This window comes from Drosophila subpulchrella, chromosome 3L (assembly GCF_014743375.2).
Source record: "Drosophila subpulchrella strain 33 F10 #4 breed RU33 chromosome 3L, RU_Dsub_v1.1 Primary Assembly, whole genome shotgun sequence".
In the NCBI taxonomy this organism is placed as follows: domain Eukaryota; kingdom Metazoa; phylum Arthropoda; class Insecta; order Diptera; family Drosophilidae; genus Drosophila; species Drosophila subpulchrella.
The window spans coordinates 23,912,991-23,928,344 of record NC_050612.1 but is presented as its reverse complement, the minus strand read 5'-3'; the positions used below and the strand labels follow the sequence as shown (position 1 = coordinate 23,928,344).

Here is a 15,354-nt window from a genome sequence, read left to right as displayed (position 1 = left end):
AACCAAAAGGAACCGTTTAGATAAAGCTTTAAAAGTGATAATTTAAAATTAATGGATAGTTGGTCTTTTAAAAATAGATTAATATTGATTAAATCTATTATTAAGATTACAAAATACTTTTTAACACATGTCTTATAATCCATTTCTATTTATTAAATATCAAGAAAAACATGGAAGAAATATCTCTCTGAAAATTTGTAATATTATGTTAAAGTTAAGAATGTAAAATTAAAAAAATCAATCTAATCATAGCAGGTTAGATAAATTTTAATGTATTCTTGATTATATAAGTATCGATGAAAAGTCATACATAATGTTCAATTTTGCGCTCAAAGTTAAGATTTTTATCCTTAATTTTCCATTTTATATCAGTGTACCCCATGATAGTGACAGCTGCTGATGCTAATGAAAGTGCTTCCTGCTGGTCCTGCAAACTTCTGGTTAATATTGGACATCCTTCAGCAGGCCCAAAAATATACAGAGGAGGCTCTTTCTCGGCTTCATTCCACCAACGATATCATCATGAATATGCAGACGAGGCATTTTCCGGCAAGCCTCACAATTCCCCGGCGGGCGATTTGTCTTGCAGTCCGCATTTCGATTTCGCCTTGTGCATTCCATTTCAATCCACTCCTAGAGTTCTCAAGTTTTTTTTTTCGTTACGCAGCGTGGCGAATGGCGAAATGCGAATTCATTGGCATTCGTACACGCCCAAGTGCCGTTAAATAGTTGGAGAATCGGGTAGAGATACATCCGTATCTCGGGAAAGCAAGAGGGGTTGCTCAATACAAAAGTAAACAAAAAACTTATTTTTCAAGTATTAAATAAATTAAATGAAATTAAGCACGTGTAGCGAATGACATCAAAACATGGCAACGACCCTAAAGAGAGAGGGAGAGGTACACGGGTATAGAGTGCGACAGAGATGGAGGCGAAATCAAGGACCAACCCTCAAATTAGTTTGGGATAATAAAAATGTGCTCGGCCAAAGAAAAATGTTGTCCAAGTCTTTGTCGCTCACCGACAGCCCTTAATGTCCTTAATGTGCATGTGTGCGGTGTGTCCTAGATCTTGTAAAAGGATTTTTATTGATTTCGTAACATTACTCTGAGTTATTCATCACTTTCATTGCTCTGCCTGTCGCCGATTTGGCTGCTGATTTTTCGGGGGTAAGAAACACAGCTGTTCTTATAATTTTGGAATTACTTGTCAATATGAAGTAAAACAAAGTACTTTAATGGTAAGACCGAAATATAAAATATGTTTCAGATTTGAGATAACCTCCCATAATTTATTAATGGGATAAGTATAATTGTAATAAAGTTTTAAAAAGGGAGATTATTTTAAAAAATACATAGTTTTCATAAAAATAAAATAAGAATTAAACATTTTGAGCGTAGTGTGAGGGTGACTCAACCCAAAACGACACATTTTACCTGGCAATTTAACATGGTCTTAATATTTAAGATTCCCCTAACAGGATGTTACACTCCCTTTAATTATTGTAACTACTATTGTAATCACTATTTCAGCTTTATACCTGCCATACGTTGAAGAATTCCCGCCACTAATAAAAGAGGATTACGAAGTATAAACTAAACAACTATTTTCCCCCATAAAAGGACAACACAAACCAGTAATTTGGGTGTCGATTTCGAAGCTCTAAAGTGTGCTCACTAATCCTCCTTTGATCCCCTCGAGTGTCAACCAAGAATGTTGCACATCGCCGGGAATTTAAGGGGGAGGACTGCGAAAACATCAACGATAATTCCATTGAAACGCAACCAACCGCACCGTTGCTAATTGACACCTATGTAAACTGCAATCAAAGCGACAAACAGCCAAGCCCACACTTTTCAAATTGCTCACCCCATTATAAATAGAAAATGAGCGAAAAATCCTGGCAAAAATACCCCAAAAAAAGCAAATAAAGGAAAACTAAAAACCCTAACTCAAAGGGAGCCGCACCCAGGACGAGAGCAAAAAAAAAGGTGCTGCATGTGGCAACTGCAACACATCATCATCGTATCAAGGGTCCAGGTTCCAACCCCCAGGACACTCGAGTAGATAAATATGAAATTGAAATTTTCCAGCTTGTTTGATATTGCTGAAGGATTGATTAATGGTATTACCATGGCTATACACTCCTCTATGCTAGAGCATTTCCACTTCGTTGTGTTACACTGCGCTGAACTTTCAACTTTTCACTTTCGCATTTCCTCTTTGGTCTGCTATTTTCCCTTGAAGCTCTTGTTGGATTTTTCTGCTCTTGACTGTCAGTTATAAGCTTGCACACTAAGTGCTAAAACATTGGCTTCGAACGTGAAGGAAATGTGTGTACAAGTATGTGAGCAAGGGACCCTAAGTATATATAAACACGATAATACTCTCAGCCAGCTCAGCTCAAACAAGTCTGACATACTTGAAAGATGTTTCTTTAAACTGAAGACGCACATCGCATCCATGAGATACTTCTGGATTTATAAGAGTGGACGTGTACACATAGACATAGAGCAATTAAGCAATCAAAGAATGTGGCCTTAATATTTAATTATTTCATTCCAAGAAAGTTTTAAGGACAAACAAAATTATAGATAAAATTATTTTATTTAGGGCAAGTTCTTAGGAAACACCAAGTTTAAGTTTAATATTACATTCTAAAAGGCGTAATTGATATTACCAGCAAATTTAATTTTAAAAGATTATAACCTTTATTCTGTTTGAGTTATTTTCATTTTGGGAGGCCTGTTAATGCATGGGACTTTGTCCTTTCCTTAAATCAAAGGTAAATATGCATTTATATTAAATTCCAAGTTAGTAATACTACTCATTTGACTTTCCCCATCTATACATGTGAACATGTCAGGAGAAATTAATTTGAATTCTGCTAAACTTTTTCGATTAAAGTGCTTGCATTTTGGTGGGCGAGTGCATCGTAACCCTGCTGCATTCTAATTAGTTCCTCAAAGTCATTACAAACTTGTTGCCGCTGGGGGTAAAGATGTGAGTTTTATAGTCTTCTGGGCATTAGCATGGAAAAACTTTGATGGGAAACTTTCGATTAGCAGGCTGAGATAGTTTAAATCTCTATTTTTAACTTCCATTCCGTCAGATCTCATTCGGCAATATAACTCGTTTGTCAGCAGTTCAAAATTTTGCAGTTAACTTCATTTGTAATGGCTGGCCGTCTGCTTGGTATCCTGCATTTGGGCGAGAAAATCCTACCCAAGAGCAAGTTGCTCCATCAATCTTTATATTTATCGAGGGGCATGGCCAAGAAGAAGGATGAAAGCCAGGGGACCGAAAAGGGCAAGAAAACCTGTGGAAAGAACCAGTTCTTTGGCGGCTGCTTTAAGAGTGGGTGGTAAACTTCCTACTAAAGCTGTTTTATTTTTACCATTTGACCACTTTTTCAGAATCGGAACCATATAGAAAGGAGAACAAGAAGGAGAAAAGCAAACGCTGTCGGGATCCCTGCAAAGATGGACCTTGCCGTCCCGAGAAATAGATTACTTTCACATCCCTAAAAACTGCAATTACTACTATCGTCACTTCCTCTGATGGGTTTACATTTCCATACGGTCTCCATTGCAATTTCCGCTTTGAAAAGAATGCACCAAGTCAGATTCCATACACAGAAAATAAAACTGTTTCCTCTACGAATATTCCTTGCATGAATTAATTTTTATTTTATGGTATAAAACCTGTTAACCAACTTTAATTTATTTTAATATCTTAAGAAACTAGAATGGTTGAAGAAAAATATTTAACGTTGCTTATAAAAGAGTGCCTGTGAAATGGATTCAATGGAATTATAAGATTCAATTATAATTAATAAATTAAGTTATAATAAATATGAATACTGCGCTTTTTTATACGACGAAATACATTTTATAAGTAATCACAATAAATACCCCTATTGGATTTCATTCCTCGAATTTGTGGAAAAATACGTTTAAAAAATATGGCTTAAAGATAAAAGCGTTTGCAAATTTTCTTTCAAACTTTTTGCCGCACTCGGCGCACACAAATTACACTTTACATATGTGTCCTATCTGGATTTGAAACCAACCTTTCGCAAACAAAAGATACGTGAGGTTTCCCGGTGAAAAACGCTCAGCATCTGTTGACACCTGTATGGAAAGAGGTGTTATTCAGTCCACTCCCCCTATGGGCCCCCCTTTTGGGCTGTCAGCAGCAGACGGCGCCCGTGGATGTGCCCCCCGTATAAGCTGTCATTGTGCTGCATACATTTTAATCCTATTAGCACAATAGTTACTGTTATTCCATATTGCAGTAATTTCTCTAGATTGCTCTCCCTGCCGCAGACATGCCAGCAACAACGACGTTGTCCTGTCACTCCACCCAGCCGACGTCCTTGAGCTTGACCACCCCACCCAAGTCGCCCACTTTTTAAACCAAGGTTAAGCCATACCCACACCTCTGGGGAAAAGCGGGAAATAGAAAGGAGTGGGGGGGTTTCGGGAAATGGAAATTGTCATCGCTGCCTCAGTTGTTGTTTCAGTTTCTGTTTAAGCCACAACGCTGTTGCCTTTTTATTGTATGCACAAATATCCTGCGGTGCTTTGGCCAGGACACTTAGGTGTGGTCCTGCAGTCTTCGAATTGCTGAGCGCTGAAAGCTATTCTGCGTGGCTCGACCAGGTGCAAAAGGCTTCGGCTGCTTAAATGTGGGCCAAAACGGGACTAAAGTGGCAACGGTTGGTCAACGGCTGAAAGGCGGTGACGTGATGCCACTGGCTTTGGCTACCAATGGAAAAGGTTTTCGCATTCCTGAGTGGAGATTTACTGGGGCTCATTTGAATTCCAAAGTGAAGGAAGAAGGAGCAGGTTAAGTGCTTCCATAAAGTTGAAATAAACCAACGGGGGAATATGAGTTTTGTTTGCAACATCACTTTTACGGAGAAAGATTTTCTTTATCAAAGCTCCATTCAGCTTAAAACTTTTGAAATAAAATGAAAGAACAGCGTTTAAGCCAACAAATTCCAAAATACTTACATTACTTAAGCTTAGTCCTCTGCACAATTGTTTTTTTAAAGCAATTAAGTATTTTTTGTGTTTTTCTGTTCACTAAACTCAAAAGCCAAGGGAAAATTAAACCAATAATGACTTACTATATATAATTGATTAACAAATATTGATTCACCAAAAAGCACTATAATTATTAAAATATAATGTATATTATCTTGGGCCAAAGCATCATCATCATGCCAAAAACTATAAATTCTATGAAAATTTAGGAGTTGTTAAATCCAGGAACTAATTTATATTCACTTTGGCTAGCAAACTTTTTTGGTTTAATATGCAGCCCCCAAAAAGCTACCACTCCATTAAAATTAAAATTTATGTAGTTTTTAGTTTGCCAACAATTACAGGTCTTTAGAGCTAACTTTATAAACTGACATGTGTCGGTTAGTGGGAACTACTGGCAAACTCATTAGATTCTCAGACCCAGGACAAGGCCAGGCTAATCTTTTTGGCCAAAAAAGGACAATTAACAAACAAATTAGGTCGGCACATCGACTTCATTGTAGTTTCGACAAAAGCCAAACAAATGGACGGGATAACTTTTGACACACGTCGTCTAAGCCGTAATCTGAGCCGGGCTAAAAAGGAGGCAGTCGGGAAACGGGGATCGGGAATCGGGAGACCGGAATCCGGAACAAGGATTCAGGAGCGGCAGACAAATGAACGGCAAACACACGCACACAATAAGATTTCCGCTGCATAAGTCTTTTGTAATCTCATTTAAATAATTGCGGCCAACAACAGTGGAAATGTGATGCGAGATGGCACAGAAAGCAAATCCGCAAATCTCTGCTTCTAGCCGGACGGACAGCCGTTTGAACGTGGCCGGAAATTAAAATGTAAAACAGCAGCTCATTATACGCTCACCTACACACGCACACACAATGGAAAGAGATGGCAACGGATGATGGAAAAGAGACGGCAACAGACGGACTCGCTTACATTGCCAAAACGGTAATTCATCTTGCACTTTTTGTGGCTTAAAGGAAATTGGGCTGCTCGGTTTTACTCCTTCCGTGCGTGCACTTTATGATCCTGCCACACAATTTGTGCTGCCTGTTATTGCCCGACATTTATGGGGTTTATTTTGTGGAAGAGAAGTAACATGCCAACTTTGTACCCCGTCCTTGGGATGCACTTTATTGGAACCACCCCCCTGCCAACGCCATTGCCATCACAATCCCCATCCCCATTCCACTTGGCATAAAACTAGTCTTTATTGCAACAGCTAAAAAGCGGGCACGATATTAATGCGGGCTTTTATTTGGATCCGCTTCAGTGAGGCAGTTTTACACAATTTTAAAATGTGTTAAGGAAGCAGAATGGCTTATATTGGTGTAGTTTATGGATAATGGTCAATTATAAGTAAATGGATAAAAGCACTTTATATAGTACATTGAAATATATTTAATTTAAAGTTCAATAATGTAATATTTTCATTCCAAAAATGAATTTACAAATAAGTTTACTCCTTAAAAAAACTTGAGTAAAAGTAGTGAAACTTGGTCATTCATTCATTTTAGCTATAGTATTTATAAGATAGTCATTTCATACCATAAGCTGTAATGATTTTTAAAAATTTTTTTAACCTTATTGCTCAAAAACTATATTTATAATTTCTCATTTAACTTAAAAATTACTTATTTAATTTATTTATATGGCTAGCTCTTTTTGTCTGTCTTTTGATGTTTTTAAATTTTTAGGAATAGGAATATTTTTGTTTTTTAAATTTCGAGAGCCATCCACAGCGCTCGCTTTACAGCCAAATAAAAACTTATTCTCGCTTCACATATTTCGCTATTAAAAGGCCAAAGTTATGCATCGCCTGCCAGCATATAAACCAATATAGTGGCCCATAAAAGCTAAACGGAGAATAAAATAGTTTAGCAATTGCCGGCGGGTTGCAACAAGTGCTGCAAGCATTAAAGAACAATCGGGGTAGGATTTTCAACAGTTTGGCGCACATATTGTTGAGGAAAATCGGTGGGAAATGGCGCAGTTATTGTGTGGCGAGAAAACCCCCGATGCCGATCCAACCAACACTTGTCCTGGTCCTGGGGAAACTCCGGCCGATGATAATCCGCTCATCAAACGTCAATACAGCTCGCATCGCTCCTCGAGGAAGGGATGCCGTTGCCGGATGCCTGTCTGTCAACTTGTTTACAAAGGCGAGATGCGACGAGCGAGTCCTTGCGGGTATGGGGATAGGATACCCGGACCTCATCGTCTGAAGCCACCCGGAGGCAAGAAATTAATCACCAATACAATGGAAATCGTGCGGCTGCAGTGCATCGATTGCATTTAGCGGTGGCTTTAGCTTTTCCCGGCCTTTTCCCCAGCCATTCAATCTACTTGAATCTCTGGTAAATAGCCCTGCGGCCACACGCAGTGGCTTACGAATGGGTTTGCCGGAATGTGTTTAATGCTATTTGCCCTATTCTCGGGTAAAGTTCTTATTGTGATGGTATTATCTTGTTGGAGGGAGTCGCATTTGGGGGATATTTTACACAAACGCGATTTAACTACGTTTAATTCACTAAGATGTGAATTATAGATTTTCGGAGGGGAGCATTTTGATGGAGTTCCTTTTTAAACATTCACAAAAACAGGTTTTTTAGAATTAAATACCTTACTCAATTAAAATTAGGTATCTCCATTGTTTTTTACTATTTAAATGCGAAGTCACAATAATCTATGTTTTTGGATAATACATACTTCCGTTATGAAGAATCAAAATGTTTTAAAGTTTTTAGTAAATTGGTTTTTGTTTCTATATAAGAATATTAAAGAATTTTTTTTAAAACATGTAAATTTGTTTAATAATAGAAATCCTGTCTATTGAAAAATAAATATTACCTTAGCCCCGAATCATGCCGAATATATTTGTCAAAAGTCTTGTATAAGTAAATACACAAGCATTTATATTTTCAATGTGTTAAGCCAATTAAGATCCTTGAAAATAGTGTTCCCCCATTCTGCGAAAGTGTTGCAAATTTTCTCAGTCCAGTTAGTTGTCAAAATCTGTTAGCAAAGTCCCTCTATTGACAACACCCATGTGCTACCTTAACTATTCCGACAATGGCAGCCTTCTATGCGGTTTCAATCAAAACAAAATCAGACTCAATATTGCCATAAACAAATACAATGCAAGACGGGAAATGGGGAAATGCATGAAAATCTGGCAAATGTTTTTGCAAATCGCTGTGCGAAAGAAAAGGATCAAAGCGATTCGGCCGCCTTTCGACAATTTGGCCATTTAACCCTTCGCAAATCAAAGGACTATTGTTTGGGGGCCCGGCAGCAGAAATTGCACTGCGATGCATTGACATGATCCGATTTGCCAGCCATTCACTGGGATGGATGCTGATGGCGATGGAAAATGCAGCTACTTATTTGCCATCAATCTTGTTAGGGACTAGCAAGAGATTTTCTTTCCCAAAGAGCATTCGTCAGTGGCACAAACACAAATCAAGGACACATTCAGCGTTTAGAATCCAACATCTTTTATGTAAGTAGCTCGTAAGGACTCATTCCATTTCTTGAAAATTCCCCCGTGGCACAAACTTTTCCAAGTCCCTTTAAATGATGTGACGTCAATGGCCTCTGTGTCTCGGTTCAGCTGTTTATCTGTTGACTTTGCCCAAAAGAGTTTCAATTAGGCGCAACATTTTCTGTTCCAAAAGTTTTAAATATAAACAAAGCCCATCTAAATTTCGGATGTGTTTTTTTTGCCTTCCGTCGGCGATCTTCCATCGCAGGCGATAATTTCATTTGGCTCAGCCAACTTAAATTTTGTTGGACAGTTTATTTTTGACAAGGGGATGACGTTGGGCGAAAACAAGTTGCTTGATGTTTAGGGTGAGGGAAAATTAATTTCTTAAATTTTATATTAAATTAAATGATAAGAAATAATAATAGTTTCATTTAAGTGTGTATTTTTGCAAGTTTGGACCCATTCCATTTATATAAAATGTTTAACGAGGTGTTTTTTTTTTGCATTGTCAAAGGTAAAAAAAATTTTAGACATTTTAAATAAGTTAAGTTGTGGAAACCTTAAAAATACCCCATATGCGATAGATCCCCCCTTTCGGGTTTAAAAGTACTTATATGTTATATTCCAAATTTTGTCATTTTTACTCATCAAATTTTTTTATATATCCCCCACAACCAATTTTTGCATACACCACTGCTTTAAATAATCGAAAAGCCACAATGCCAACTGTTAGAGGATAATCATGTGGCCAATGTTTGTTTTTAATTTGAATAGTTGCACAACCAGCAAAACTGCGAAATGCAGTTAATTAAATGTTTTAGAAAATGCCAGCGGAATACAGAGTTTGGCAATTAGTTTTTCATATTTCGGTGCAACTGATGGACATTTCAATTGTCAGTTTGTGATGGACAAATTAATTATTGGTTGAAATTTGATTGCCATTTGCCAGGGCAACAGGGCCCCAACTTTTAGTCCCCCCAACATCCTGATTTCCCCAACCCCCTTTTCATTTATTTTCCCTGTGCAAAAAGGTTCTGACAAATCGATGACTTGGGTTGTGTGCGTGAACGTGTACGTGTGAGCCCAGAATCGTTATCAGGGCATCATTTTTGGCTTTCATCTCTCTGTCGCTGGGTTTTCCCCACCCCCACGGTTTTCCCCCCTTGCTTTTCCACCCACCCTGTCAACTGGCTATAAAAAATATTTTGAAAACTTTCTGCTTGCATAAGCCTGAGTGCTCGCTGTATGCGGTTATATGGATTTCGCCCGTTGGCCATGGCTCAAACCTGGAATCAGGTTTCAATATCTCGAATGGCTCCGCAAATTGCATGCGAAAATCTATTGCAAAATTGTACGTGATTTCTCCTTCTCAGAACACAGATCACAAAGCACAAGGCCGTTTTTATGGGGAAATCCGTTTTGTGGAAATATGAAAAACGAAATGCCTTCCACTTTTATTGCATTCGAACTTTTGTGTTATTCTTTAATTTGATTTCACTTCCTCTTTATTAATAAAAACGACGGTGCTTTTCCACTTATTGCTGTCAGGAAAATGGAAATATTTCTGTTAAGCTTTTGTGGAAAAGTTGTGTGATGGAAAAGTTGAAAATTCTTTTAGTTTCGGATTTCCTCAAAAGCAGACGAATGCCTCTTTTGAGGGACATATATATTTCCTTCAGGGTCTGGCAACCACTATTGATTTTGGTCAACTGAAATCCCTGCTCTACGTGATTCCATTTCGAATTCAGCTTTCACTCCGCGCCCTCATGCATCTTAATTGCATTTGCATATTGCACCGACCATAAGTGCATTAAGCCTGGCCAGAACTCCCAGCTGATGCTGCCACATATCCGCATCCCCATCCGCATCTGCATCCGCATCCACATCCGCCGCCTCGTCATGGCCATTGTTTATTGTTTATTTATTGCGCTTTTAATTAACTGCAGACTGTATCTGTGTCAGTTTTTTCGCCCCATCCGCCCACTTCACCTTTACCCTTGCCACTGTGTGTTTGCCCTTTTTTGTGGATGACTTGAGGCCTGGTAAACAACACATGCAAATTGGCACAGTGAGTTAAGAAAGTCTGCGCATGAAAGTTAATTACTTCATAGGTAAAGAAACTTCAAAAAAGTAAAATTTAAGATTATATTATAAAACAAATTTAGTCACAGGTAGATACTCACTTAAAATAGAATGTACACCAGTAAATGTTAGTGGAAAGTTGTTTAAAAATTGGAAATCTATTAAGGTATCATAAAAAATAAAACAAATGAATTAAAGATCACTTTGTAAAACGCAGGACACATATTGGTTAAATCTTAAAACCAATATTAAAGTTCATACAACAATCTTATATGACATATTTTAAAAAAGAACGAAATCTGACACATTTAAAAAGCAAATCGCATTACGACCTTTTCAATATTCATTGAATGCCGTGCGAACTTTTTTTTTCATCTCTGTAAGCCTTGAATAAGCGGCTTATGACTCAAACAGCTAGGTATCACTTTTAAAGTTTTTTTCAGGAAGTTTTATTTGCACCCAGTGAATGTCCGTATTTGTATCTTCATTTATAACATTTTTAATACTTTTCAGAATTTGATTTTTCATAGCTGACGGCAATCAAATCAAAACCAACCAACCAAATGTCCAACGGAAATCAAGTAAACTAATTTAAGTGCGCATACAAATGCAGATAACACACATACAAGAACATATGTATACGTGTACACATGTACGTGCAGTCATTTGAATAAATCATATTTCAAGCCCTCTTCTCCACCAAACTTTTGCTAATGCACTTCGAAAATTCAACATTCTATTGGATAAGTTCCAAAAATTAATAATCTTATCGATTTTTGTTGTTATATGTCGAGATCGTGAATTCCCATATCTATCCACTTTAAATATTCAAAAACATTTAAAATAATAAGGCTTAGTTCCGTTTTTGATTGAAAATTGAGTTTTATAAGATTTGCACATGATTTTGGTAAAGTTTTATTAGTTTAGCAGGTAATGGCTGGTTATTTTACAACTTTTAAGATCATTTATATGATTTCAGACCTGAATTTATAAATCATCTCGAATTTGTATTCTCTATTGATAAAGATATAGATATTTTCTCAGTGCAGTTATGACCAGTTCCAGCTTGTTGAGCTTTTGGACGGAAATGCATTGGCTAACCATGGGGGAAATGGGGACAAATGGGCTGGGGCTGGGATGAATATCCTGGAGGGTGGGGCTAATGCAATCAACTCATACATATGCAATTTGCATGCACGAGAACGAACTCCCTTCTATGAAGGCGCGAGGGTGTCTATGTGTATGTATTTGGGTTTGCGGGTAAATTTTGTATCTGAGTAATTGCCAAGGCTGAAAGATATTTGGCTTAGATGCAGCCAGAGAGCAACTCGCATGCCAAATTAAGATTTACGACTTGGTTGCGAGCAGTCAACTGGAAAGACAGAAAGCCAAAGAAAAGTCGGGAAAAATAGGAAAAACAAGGGAAAACCAAATGCAGCTGAAGATAACACTTGAATATCCCCATCCCCCGGTTTTTGTTTGCCCATATCCTCATATGTTTTCTTGGCCCGTGACTCGTTGCAGACTCCATTTTCGTCCTTCTAATTGTGACAAATTGTGTGGCACATGCAACATGTTTTACGTGAGTGTGTGTGTGTGTGTGTCTGCCAACGCGTGTCATAGGGCCTCTCTGTCGCACTCACTTCCTATCTCTTTCCCTCGGGCTGCCATTTATTGTTATCCACAAAATGCTGACATATTTTTCTATTATACGCTGCCTCATTGATATAATTTATGAACTCCCTTCTAGGCATCTGTAGATGTGCGACCTTATATAGGGACTCCCAGAAGCCTTTCGTGTGCGTTTTTAATGGGTGATGGAGGGGGATAAGGATGCTGCTGAAGCACGTGAGCAACAGCAGGGGCAACAATAACATTTAATAGGCGCATGGGGGCAGAGATGACTGCCTAAACATGCTCTGATTTGACTCTTTGACACACGAAAAAATTATAACAAATAATTGAAAAAAAAACGAAAAAAAAGGAAATAGTATTAAAAGAGTGGTTTCCTATTATAAATTTTTTATCAAAAGATCAAATAGAAGGATACCAAAATGTAACTATCTCTAAAAGTTAAAGAAAACCAACGAAAGCCGCTTTGAAATCTCGTCTTATACCTTTGAAATCAGGACCTTTCCTTACTGTTTTATTGAAAAGTTACTCTAAATCTAAATAAATAATAGAGTAAAGAAAGTTTAACATTCAATAGACATTTTCAATGTTTCATCCAAGAAAAAATGGGGTCTTCTACCAAAAACGTCAATTTCGATTATCTCCCTGTATTTCTTGACATTTTGATGGTACATCAAAATTTTATGAATAATATAAGCCCCCGTTTATTGCTCAAATTAAGTGTAAATGTAAGGGCGTACACCTTTTAAACGGTGAAGTATTTGTTTCTTTGTAAAATTCATTTTATTTTTAATAAAAAAAACTTATTATAACATCGACATTCTTTATAGTGAATAGGCCTGCCATCATCTCTGGTTAATAGCGAAGTTCCCCCACCACAAAGCCAGGCAGATGCTCCATTAACGCTCCCTAGTAGAATAGGAGACAACCACCCAACGAATTTGTGCACTCGCCTGATTCGTTATCTATAAATAATTATATTAACTTTGCTTTTTGCTCTTGACTAGGCCTAAACACAAGGGTACGGGGGATGGGGGAGGTCCCGAGAAGGACTCATCAGTCAGCGAGCTGCAGTTTGGGAAGGGGACTGGGATTGGAACAGAGTTTTGGGGACCGCGCCTAGAACTCAGCAAGGAGCACAGGGCGCATACGAAATTTTTGTGGCAATCCCTCGAAGAACAGCGAAACAGAGAAGGAGAAGCAGACACGCAGAAACAGAGGACAAGGGGAAAGGGCCAAAAAGCATTTGCTAATATCCAACATGAGCACACTGGCAGAAAAATATAGCTCTTTTAAACATAGAACTGTCATGAAAATATTTTATGAGGTACTTTCCAGATCATCTATTCACTAATAGTTTCTACCATTTTTCCCAAATATACCCATTTTATTAAGGGTAAATATTTATATTTTTACTGAGTTTGGGAGTAATATTTTCCATTTCCAACTTTCCAGTGTAATGTAAATAAAATCTTGAAACATCTATTTGAATAATGAAAAATATAATCATCCTTGGCATCAACATGATTTTTTTTCTCCATTAATAATAAGCCTAAGATTTTTCCATGTGCACAGCTATCTTCTTTTTTCTTTGGGACAAAATTTTCAAGTTTTGTTTTTTCTCCTCTTTGACGTAGGGACTTTAATCGAAATTCCAAAGATATTCCAATTGCAATTTGGCCATAGGGCACAAACCCTACCTTGGGATATGCTCTAGATAAGGATTTTGTGCCCAGGAAAACCCAACTAATTAATGCACAATTAATTTTCCATCGCCGCGGGTTCAATTAACTTTCCAATTAGCCAAAAGCAAACAAGATGCATAGACCTCATGAATATGTAGAGGTGTATATCTAGGATAAAGCCTTGCCCAGCTGCTGACACATTTGATTTGCTATGGAAATGAACTGGTAAATAATAGATGGGTCGGTATAAGTTTTGGCTGCGTGAAAGTTTTAGGAGAAATTGGGGACCAGAGAGCGAAAACAGCGAAGCAACAGTTCCAAAAGTTCCTTTACCTACTTGATATTTCTCTTCTTTATATTTTCTTTTTTCTTTTTTTGTTGGCAACAAGCCGAACAGAAGGGATTAGAGAGCGCTCGGCCTAAACTTGGTTAACATTTTCCAGCACAAAACACTTGGCCATATTGCAGAGTCACACAGACACAAACACCGCCGCAAAAATATCAGAGGCAATATGTGGCAGCAACAACGACTGTGGCACGAAACTCAATTGAAAGTTGGCTCTTGGCGTCCATTAATTGGCGTTCAGCGATTTCATTTGCTGCCTTTGGCTTTGTATTGACCCGCTGGGAAAATCCGGATGCCGCGAGGTGTTCTACACTTGGGGGCTGTACGCGTGCTACTGATTTTCCATTTTCACGCAGAGCCAACAAGTTGCAAAAAAAAGGGAACTTCATTCGAAAGCACTTCGTCTTCGGCCTTGCCAACTGCCGACAGAAACGGAAAGAGCGAGTGTTCTAGTGCCCCGATATTGATGACAAAACACTCGGGAAAATTTGGGGAATTCCATACTTTGTATTTGAGAATGTTACAATACTCGAAAAAATTTTTGATACTCCACATTTTAAAGTTGAGAAAGTAAACACTTATAATGGTCTAGATACATAAGTCAACCCTAAACTTCGGATACAATTAATTTAAAATTAAGCTTTTAATACGATTTTAAAAAATTTCTGATTCTTATACATAAGAGAATATATATTTTCTGGTCAAATAATATTCGTATACGATGCAAGCACAGTATACAATTATAGCATTCGAAAAGAAACTGAAATAAGTATAGAACTAAAAACTTGAAATTTAAAAATGTTGGTTTAATCTTTTTTAAGAATAAATGTTTTAGCCAATTTAAAAAAAAATTCCTACCTATAAATATTTGCGGAAATTAAGAATGATTTTCAAAATTTTCAAAATAATTTTTCAAAGTGCCAGCAGCAACAACAAAGCAACAAATGAGAGAGAGAAAGTATCAATCGTGTAAAGCTCATTTGGCATTGAATTATACTTCGAAAGCTTTTTCGCAACTTGTTGCCTTGTGCGTTGCTCAATCAGCTGTTGCTCTCTCCATTTACCCCC

At 37.6% G+C, this 15,354-nt stretch overlaps 2 protein-coding genes across 4 annotated transcripts in view; one reads left to right on the top strand and one right to left on the bottom strand.

The window, feature by feature from the left end:
* LOC119553564 (synaptotagmin-5) overlaps positions 1-15,354 on the bottom strand; it is a 60,617-nt gene that overhangs the window by 8,941 nt on the left and 36,322 nt on the right. The window contains exon 1 of one of the 3 annotated variants that reach the window (XM_037864010.1): positions 14,274-14,624. The exons of 1 other annotated variant lie outside the window; for it this stretch is intronic. The gene's annotated coding sequence lies outside the window, so the exon portion shown is untranslated. Of the gene's footprint in view, positions 1-14,273; positions 14,625-15,354 lie in introns of those variants that run through there. One more of the 3 variants, XM_037864009.1, reaches the window with a different exon arrangement.
* LOC119553571 lies at positions 3,113-3,656 on the top strand. Its single transcript, XM_037864019.1, has 2 exons — positions 3,113-3,357; positions 3,417-3,656. The coding sequence occupies exons 1-2, from the start codon at positions 3,177-3,179 to the stop codon at positions 3,506-3,508; spliced, it is 273 nt and encodes a 90-aa protein (XP_037719947.1). The 5' UTR covers positions 3,113-3,176; the 3' UTR covers positions 3,509-3,656.